Raw genomic sequence first — 9,444 nt, 5'->3', positions numbered from 1 at the left:
TAATGGCAACGATAAAGTTCAATGAAATTTCGTGTAGGCCAGGATATAGAGAAGCAGAAATTTGAGTGAGCTGCCAAACACTGTAAATTGGCACTAAACCTCTTGGAGAGCAATTGGCAATACCTTTGAAAAGTACACAGGCCCTGACTCAGCAATTCTATTTCTAGGAATATATCCTAGAGAATCTGCCTTTACCCACAGGGGAATACAGACAGTGTTGATTGTAAAAGTAATAATAACTGCTTGTAATAAACACTGAGAAAAAGCAAATAGCCATCAGGTTGGTAAGGGGAAAGTAAATTTTGGTACTGTTCAATGATGAAATCTATACAGGAGTTAAGATAGGTAAGTCTATATTGACATAGATTAGAAAATGACTAAAAAAGCAAATTGTAGAACATTATGTACTATTTATAATATTAAATATATTTAAAGTTATACAAGTCAGTATTATTTATTATTAAATGTATGTATATAGTAAAAGTTCAAAAAAATAAAATAAACTCTAAATTCCTGACTATAGTTGTCCCTGGGGAAGATAAAAAAGGGGTAATGGGACTGCAAGAAGGTCCATAGGGGAGATACCTGTAATACTATCAACAATAAAAAATATATTTAAAAATATATTACACAAATACAAAGCACCCATATCTTATCTATTGTCAAATTACAATGTTTATTTCCCAGAACAGTTTAACTATAGTTAGAAAAATCATTGGTTCTAATATCAATTTCAATACCTCCTCAAACAGAATGTACCTATCAAAAGATCTATATTCATGAAACATGTATTAAAACGACAACCCATACAATAGGACTATCATTCTATAACCCTGAAGCTTAGCAGAAAGAAAAGCTGATGTATAAGTGAAACTTGCCTATGTCACGAATCCATTGAATTGTTTGGACGGATTTGGTCATGAAACTTCTTCGGGTTTGAATTTCCTCAGTGAAAAGTGAGGAGCCTGGGTGAAATGATCTCTAACAACCCTTCCTATCCCCAAAGTCCTCCCTTAATCCAGGGCACTTTCTCTCCTTGTAAACTGATCAAAGCATCAGATGTTGTCTCTTGAGAATGTGATTTCCAGCAAAGGACTTATTAAAAAAAAAAACACAAAAAAACACACCACTATAACAAAAAACAGACTCTGTAAAATTCATCATGACGGGATCGGACCTGAATCCAAGGCATAAATTCTTTTAAAAAAATGTGCAATGGCTGCAGAAGGCTAATCAATCACATGTTTCTAGAACATGGTGCAGTTATTTCCTCAGTGCTTCACATCCACTCCCCAGTCACAACAGACCGAATGATTGCTATAAAAAGTGAACCCTCGTATTAGTGCCTGTTTATTGAGTATGTCGGCACCAAGGGCCCTTCTTTGCTAAGTTACTTTTGCCTGACCAGATTACTGTCCCTTAGCTTGACACATTATTGAGAACTGTTTTGTCCCACACCTTCTATGCTATTTCCAACCTTTTCTGTATAATATGTAATAACATGAATTGGGGTTGAAACTCTCATGGAATACATTTAAGAAGAGTGTGCTATTACCTTTTCTCTTCAGTTCAACTCTTTAACGTATAGCACATCCTTTTCCTGCTTAAAGCCACAGTAAGGATGTATCCTTTTCACAGATAAAGTATAATCAGTTGAGTTCCTGCATTTTTATTATTATACTAGAGGCCCAGTGCATGGATTCGTGCACTCGTGGGTCCCTTGGCCTGGCCTACGGAGATGGAGCCAAAACCGGCTCTCTGACATTCCCCAAAGGAAACCATATTTCGAGAGGGCACATGCCAGGCCGAGGGACCCCACCGGTGCATGAATCCGTGCACCGGGCCTCTAGAATGCATATAAGATCTTTGATTAATCTCTTCCCACCCTCCCCCCTCCCCTCTGCGATTAATCAGTCTGTTCCATGTTTCCATGCCTGTGGTTTCCGCTCCTGCATTGAGCGTCTTCCCCCTGATGGTCAGTGCATGTCACAGCTACTGGTCAGTCGGTTGGCTGGTCGCTTAGGCTTTTATATATATAGATTTATAAAATTGCTTGTTGATCTTCCCGTTTCTCTGAAGGGGTTAAGAGGGTTGGTTCACCTGATCATCAACATACTCATGTGCCAATACCAGACACCTTAAGACAGATAAGAATCAAATCTCCAATTTCATGTATTTGGCCACCATACAATGCTATGATTAACTCAGGAGTCCAAGATTTCCTGAAAACTTTCTAATATTAAACCACATTAATAACTTTAGATGCACAAACTACTTTTCTTGAAATGAAACTTTTTAGCAAGAAAGTGCTCTTTCAACTGAGTCTGACTACAATTAAAGAGGAAATAGAAAACCTCTGTTCCAGAATGGTAGTATGTATTTTATAATGTATACACAAGCTTTACTGAGTTGCACAGGATAAGAATCTCTGAGAATGTACTTTTCTGGTATGAAAAGTTGAGAACTTTACAGAACATCACAAAGGCATTTAGGGGACAGGGGCTTTTTTACACTGTCTCCTTCACAGTGCAATCACAATGCTTTTGCACACACATGCTAATAAATGTTCACTAAATTTAATTGGAGAGGTTATATGGAACACTTACAAACAACTCTTGATATAGCATATAAATATTTTATAATACAGTTACATGGTTTCAAAGTCAAGATAGTTTATTCAATGAGGTAGATAAAAATACTCAAAAGAAAAATCAAAAGTAAAACATTTTCTGATGAGTCTACATATTATGGACTTATAATGTATATAAATTTATGCAGTCAATGTTTTTATAACTCTTGTCTATTCAAGCTGTTTTCAATGGTTAACATACTTATTAAAGATTTTTATTTAGGCAAAGTAACCACTAAAAAGATATAAAGCAAAATAATTCAATTTATTTCTTAAATGCCTACATATTTACAATCATAAAAATTTTCATGCATAACTTACGGGATACTACACTTTCACAGTTATTAAAAATTAAAAATCTTAGGAAACCTGATTCAATTAACTTATGAAGAAATTAATAGCTGGTCATAAAATATCAAGTTACTATTACTAGCTTAAACTTTTATCATAATCATGAACAGCATTTAATCATGAATACCTTCATTTTACTTTTAAACTATGCTTATACTTTTTAGATTAAAATCTCATATTGGGGCAATGAGACTTTACTCCAAATTACAGTCACATATGGAAGGGAGCTTTTAATTCAAGGTTTAATTATGGTCCATAGTACAAAGATATATTTCCAGGAGGGTTACATGATGGATAGCTAGCAAAAGAAATATGCTAGCAGAGTAGTAAATTGCCCACTAAGCATGCACTGAACCAGCAGACTAATCTAAAACATGGTTAAGTCCTTGATTATTGCCAGCTTTTCTATAATATTCAGGTTCTCAAAGGTCACTGAATTTTATAATTATCTCCAAACAATTTTCTTCTTGGTCCTTTAAGCTTTGTCTAAATAGTTGAGTATGTTGCCAAGCAACACCACCATCTCCTCTGCTTAATTCTGCTTCTAAAATAACTTCTGTGGCACCAGAAAAATCATGATAGGAGCGAGGAATTTTATCTGTTGGAGGAAAAAAAATAACACTTTGCGTTGGAAACTTAAATAACATAAAGAGTTTTGGGATGCATTTTATACACTTGTAGGTAAAAATCAACCCTTAAAAAATAAATATAAAAACAAATTATTCTTTATGAAGGAAATGTGTCCTTTGAAACAAATGATTATTCTTCTATCTGTTTCAAAATAAAAAACATAAGCCCTTCTATTAGAATGAGGTTATACAGGTTTTAATTAATTTTTTTCTGCAATAGTATGAATAACTCTTGGGTATAAAAGACTCAAAACTACATCTCAAATAAGTACAATTACTCTTCAGAGTGTTAAATACACACTTCATGATTAATTCTCTAGTCAAATGCTTACCGCCGGACAGTTCTACTTGTGCTGTATCAGATCGCAGTTTCCACTGTATTGTTCCAGTCTGAAAGGTTTGACTACTTGTTCTAATGGTAATGCTATCTAGTTTTAGGCCAACTGATCCACACTCAAACTTCCAGGAAATATGAGCATGAGATGATCCTTCCTTTCGGGCTAAATACACCTACAAAGTAGGAGGAAAAAAAGGAATTGTCAGAAAAAACGAAATAGTGTAGAAAACACATATAGTCAAAGTCTTATTTTCACAGGGTACTATGTACAAATGGTTATTACGAACCTAATTTTTCCCACTGAAAACATTTTTACTACTAACATTTAAAAATTTTTATTAGCAGTTTTTCCTATAGTATCTTAGAAAGATATTATTTGAATACAAGTAGCCCAACAAGTATAGCCCTAAAGGGCTGCATGCTAACCAAATTTTGGTAAGTCATATTCTTTTTTTTTTTTTAATATATTTTATTGATTTTTTATAGAGAGAAAGGGAGAGGGATAGAGAGTTAGAAACATCGATCAGCTGCCTCCTGCACACTCCCCTCTGGGGATGTGCCCACAACCAAGGTATATGCCCTGGCCCGGAATCAAACCTGAGACCCTTGAGTCCGCAGGCTGATGCTCTATCCACTGAGCCAAACCGGTTAGGGCAGTAAGTCATATTCTTTTTTAAATTAATAAGTTCAGCTATTTAAAATAAATTTTATGATGAATCCTGCTGAAAATGAAGAATCATTTTAAATGCAATTATTTCTTAATTTGTCTTCTTTTCAAAGCTTGGATTTTCAAATAAGCTTTTTTAGAGTGAGATGGGCCATATTCTATAAATAAATAAATAAAAATACCTCAGCCACTGCTAAGTAATGTTTTACAAAAGGTAATATTCATGCTTGCCTCCTAAATAGTTCGCTCCCCATTCCGTCACCATCAATGGCCCTTACCACTTTAAATCTATACTAGTTAAGGCATCCAAGATTATTGGCTGCTTCCAGCTTATCTCCTTTTATAGTTTCATCTAACTCTTCAAACTGATGACATAAAAACTTACTTCCACAGCCATGGTCTTTAACAGGTAACTGCATTCACCCAGGCTCAAACCCCTAAGGATCTAACTCTAATCATTATGACTAAAGAGCCCCCAAAATTATCTATGCATTTTTTTAAATGAATATGGGGGGTGGGGGGAGGGGGAAGCCTTCTCCATTAATACTGCATTTACCACTAGTCATGACTTTACACTCATCTTCGTGCCAGCACCCAGCTCTTGCATTAAATCCAAACTCTCAGCTTTCATAGTCCTCCCAAATTTTCTCTCACCTTGAACTACCAATATTCCCTTACTCAAATGTAACTATTTTATTTTTGGTATACTTGTATGACCTAACTTAACCAAACCATAGCTCTCTGGGGGCACAGGTTCTGAATTCAAAGGATTTCATAAATAGTATTTAAATAATAAAAAATTTATATACACAAACATATTCTTTTAGAAATGTCAAATCTACTTCTCAGGGACCATATAAAACACATCTGCATGAAAATCCTACTCCATGTCTTTAGTCATCAAGTGAAAATCACTGCTAGCATTCTATTGATATTCTATTCAATTTGGCAATTTATGGATATTTTTCTTCCAGATCAAATATGTCAGTTAATTTAATTTGAAAGTTTTTAAAATCAGTGAGCTGGAGATCATAAAACAACTAAATAATCACCCTCCAAGGAAAATGATTTGAACTCCTCAGACTATCCTCTAATAAAAGGGTAATATGCAAATCGACTGAACGGCAGAACAACCGGTTTCTATGATGCACACTGACCACCAGGGGGCAGCCACTCAACGCAGGAGTTGCCCCCAGCCCGCAGGCCCCGATCACCTGATGGGGGCCTGCTGTCCAACCTCTCAGTCCCTTCCCTCAGCTAGCAGGCTCTGATCGCCCAATGGGGAACAGGAAACTGGGGATGGGTGGTGGTGGACGCAGGCAGTGCCAGGCCAAGGCCCCCACCCTGACAGTCACCCCACACACAGACGGCTACCCGTGGTGGGGGGCCAGGCCAGCAAGCGGGCGGGAATGGCCAACCTCTCGGTTTCTCCCCGACTGACAGGCTCAGCTCGCCCAATGGTGAATGGGGAACTGGGGGTGGGTGGTTGGGGGGGGGGGGTGGTGGGGCCGGCTGCCAGCAGCTGGGGAAGATGGCCCTGATCGCAGGCCAGGCCTAGGGACCATACCCATGCACGAATTTGGTGCGCCAGGCCTAAAGTATGTGTATAATCAATTGTTCTGGATGGCAAACCTAGATGTATGTAACTGTCAACTGTCCCACTGAAGTTCAGGGCAGCCTCACTATAACATCCTCTAATGCTCACGTGTTCCTACAGCTCCTCTCATAGCTATTTGTAAGGAGAACCTGGGGCTCAGGCTTGCACCATGCTTCCTGGGAGTCATTAATTTCACCTGTTCTAAACTACTGGCTATTCATAGCTTAATTACTCCTTCAAAGAAGTAGCTAGTAATGACATTATCTGGAAAAGATGAGCCAAATAACAGGGTTACAGGAAGAAAGAGGGTTGTAAAGAACTAAAAAACTGGGGGAAAGCAATCTTAATACAGAAATACATTCAAATTCATATCTTGGTAAGTACTTCCATGTAATAGATTTTCAGGGCTCAGTAGTTTTAAATGTCCCCTCAAAAGTGTGGGTATAAAATACGATAGGCTGAAGTCAGCCTAATTTCAAATTTCTAGCTTACCCCAAGAACTGTCTTCATTATACCATGTGGCTCTGGGCCAGAATTGTGGTTTTAACTGTCACAGGAGGTTTATAATAGTTGTTGAACATATGTGAGAGGACTGCCTGTTCTAAGACTTACATTTTTTAACCCTGAGGGCATCAGCTTTTAAGAGTTTAAACAGTTAAAGGATAAAATGGATCATCATTGAATTCTTAAATGCTTAAACAGTCAAACACATTGTGAGCAAATAAAAGGTCTCAGGCTAAAGAAACGGTATATGCAGATAAAAGACCCTATTTATATTGAAACTTCGTATTATCTTTTTCACATAATACAGTCTGTCTGGAGCGTTTTAACCAATTTATTTTAACTCAGCATTTTTAGAGGTGCCAGGAGGTTATCAAGAATATGCATACTTAGTTTGGTAATTTGAAATGCACCAAAACAATAGGATTCACATAAACCTCCAAATGTGGTCCTATGTGTTAATACCAACAGAATGAATAATTTTAATTTATTTAGAATATATTATGCTTTCAAATATTCAATTTTTTTTGTTGAGACCCCCCTCCCAAAGCATATTTTTTTGTAACTGTTGTGTGCTCCTAACTTTTTGAAGTTATTTTAGACAACTTTTGCCTGTTGTCTTTTTAAATTCATAGGTGTCATTATTATGTATAGTTCTATATGCTCGTTTGTGCAATTTATGGGACTACTGAGAGGTGAGTGCTGCTACCCCTATTTTAGCAGCAGTGGTATTACAGATGGCATGGAGCTTTCCCCCTGCAGACTGAAATCTATCTAGCACCCCAAAGCGACCCACCCTTGCCCCTCTTTGGCATCTGTAAGGACATACAGGCGCATCACAACCTGTGGGCAGAAACAAGACTATGTGTCTGTGACTTAAGGTCTAAGTTATACAATGTACACAAATGAAACTTTGCTCTTTGGGTTGTGTCTCTAACCACTAGTTTCAAGACTGTCAGCTTTTTTAGGTAGATCACATTCTACAGAACATCTTCACTTACAGATTTTTGAATTACTACATGCCAGACTGGTCTACTGGTTACTATGGATTCCTGGAGGCTCAGTTTGTACTACACTATTTGAAGTTGTTCTCTAGTGTGCTCTTAAAGTTATTCTTCTGCTTAGGCTGCTAGGATTAACTCTAAGTTCACTGTACAGCAGACATTCCTACAGATATCCAGCAGAGCAGCTGTATTTCAAGAGATTTTAATTTAATGCTGGTAAATTGGTACTGTTCATGAACCTTATTTTGGGTTACCCCATTTCATCACAGAAATCAAACATGAGTCACTACCAGTATCCACTGTAATCTCTCTATACTATGCTTCTGATTTTCTGGAATTTCCTCTGGATCACTCGTGTGATCACATCCTTTCCTTGCCTGAACTTTCATGGATTCTTATTACATTACTGCAAGGTAATCAAAGTCCCTGGGACCTGACAACTGTTTACCTCTCTATTCTCATTTCTCACTATTCTGCTCCATATTCCCTACTACTTACTCGTCCCTAGATATCAGGTGTTTCTCTCCTCAGCGCTTATGCACATGCTCCTTCTCGTGTACCCAAACACCCTCCTCTTCCACATCCTGTCCTTACACGAGAAACTCTCCTTCAGCCCTGGACGGCTCGGGGGAGGGACTGCGGGAGGTTGGCTGTGGGAGCGCACTGACCACCAGGGGGCAGTTCCTGCATTGAGTGCCTGCCCCATAGTGGTCAGTGACCATCATAGCAACCAGTCGAGTGGTCGTTCGGTCAACTGGTTGTAATGGTCACTTAGGCTTTTATATATATAGACTGGTTTTAGCTGTACAGCATAGTGGTCAGATATTTGTATAATTTACAAAGTAACCCTCCCAATAAATCTATTACCCACCTGGAACCGTACATAGTTAATACAATGTTAATGATTATATTTCCTAGGCTGTACTTTACATCCCCGTGACTATTTTGTAACTATCAATTTGTATTTAATACCTTTCCCTTGACTATTTCTCAAGCCTATTCTTCACCACACCTTTCCTCCATAATCCCCTGGAATCTAGACAGATCACATGCAGCCTGCTCTTGTGTATTTAGAACAGACTTTTATTCTCTCAAAGAGGTAGCCTCCCAGGAGCACAGGGACTCACTGCATTGTACTACTCAGCAGGTACGTTCTTCAGTGATGTGTGAATTTGAAAGGAATATAAAAAGCTAAGTCAGGAACACTTTTTAGGAGGCAAGCAATAACAAGTGATGTTAATAGATTCCCAAACCAGTCTCCCTGCATCTGCCCTGGTCCCTTCAAAAATGTTCTCGCCCTAACCGGTTTGGTTCAGTGGATAGAGCGTCGGCCTGCGGACTGGAGGGTCCCAGGTTCGATTCCAATCAAGGGCATGTACTTTGGTTGTGGGCACATTCCTAGTAAGGAGTCTGCAGGAGGCAGGTGAATTGATGTTTCTCACTCTCTATCCCTCTCCCTTCCTCTCTGTAAAAAATCAGTAAAATATATATTTTTAAAGATGTTCTCTGTGCGGTCGCCATAAATACTTTTTAAAAACCCTGATTACTAAATGCTCTCAGGGCAAGAAATAGCTCAAGTGTCTTCCTCTCTGGTCTCGCCTTGTACTATGCTACCCCCTGCTCTCTGCTTGTAGCTGCCCTGCCCTCTCCACAGAACTTTCTTTCCTTTCCTTTCTGTTAGATTAACTTGGCTTAAGCCTACTCCCTCCAGTCCCAGCTAACTGGATTC

At 38.3% G+C, this 9,444-nt stretch overlaps 1 protein-coding gene across 1 annotated transcript in view; it reads right to left on the bottom strand.

The window, feature by feature from the left end:
* Window positions 1-2,650: 2,650 nt before the first annotated feature.
* Window positions 2,651-9,444, bottom strand: part of NGLY1 (N-glycanase 1) — a 45,148-nt gene continuing 38,354 nt past the window's right edge. Inside the window, exons 12-13 of the mRNA XM_006087632.3 lie at window positions 3,942-4,119; window positions 2,651-3,578 (exon numbers count right to left, since the gene is read on the bottom strand). Of these exons, the coding sequence (XP_006087694.3) occupies window positions 3,403-3,578; window positions 3,942-4,119 (354 nt within the window). The 3' untranslated portion in view covers window positions 2,651-3,402. The remainder of the gene's footprint in view (window positions 3,579-3,941; window positions 4,120-9,444) is intronic.

Source organism: Myotis lucifugus, unplaced genomic scaffold, assembly GCF_000147115.1.
Source record: "Myotis lucifugus unplaced genomic scaffold, Myoluc2.0 scaffold_39, whole genome shotgun sequence".
In the NCBI taxonomy this organism is placed as follows: Eukaryota; Metazoa; Chordata; class Mammalia; order Chiroptera; family Vespertilionidae; genus Myotis; species Myotis lucifugus.
Note: the sequence above shows the minus strand (reverse complement) of the source record. Positions and strands in the feature narration are given on the sequence as shown.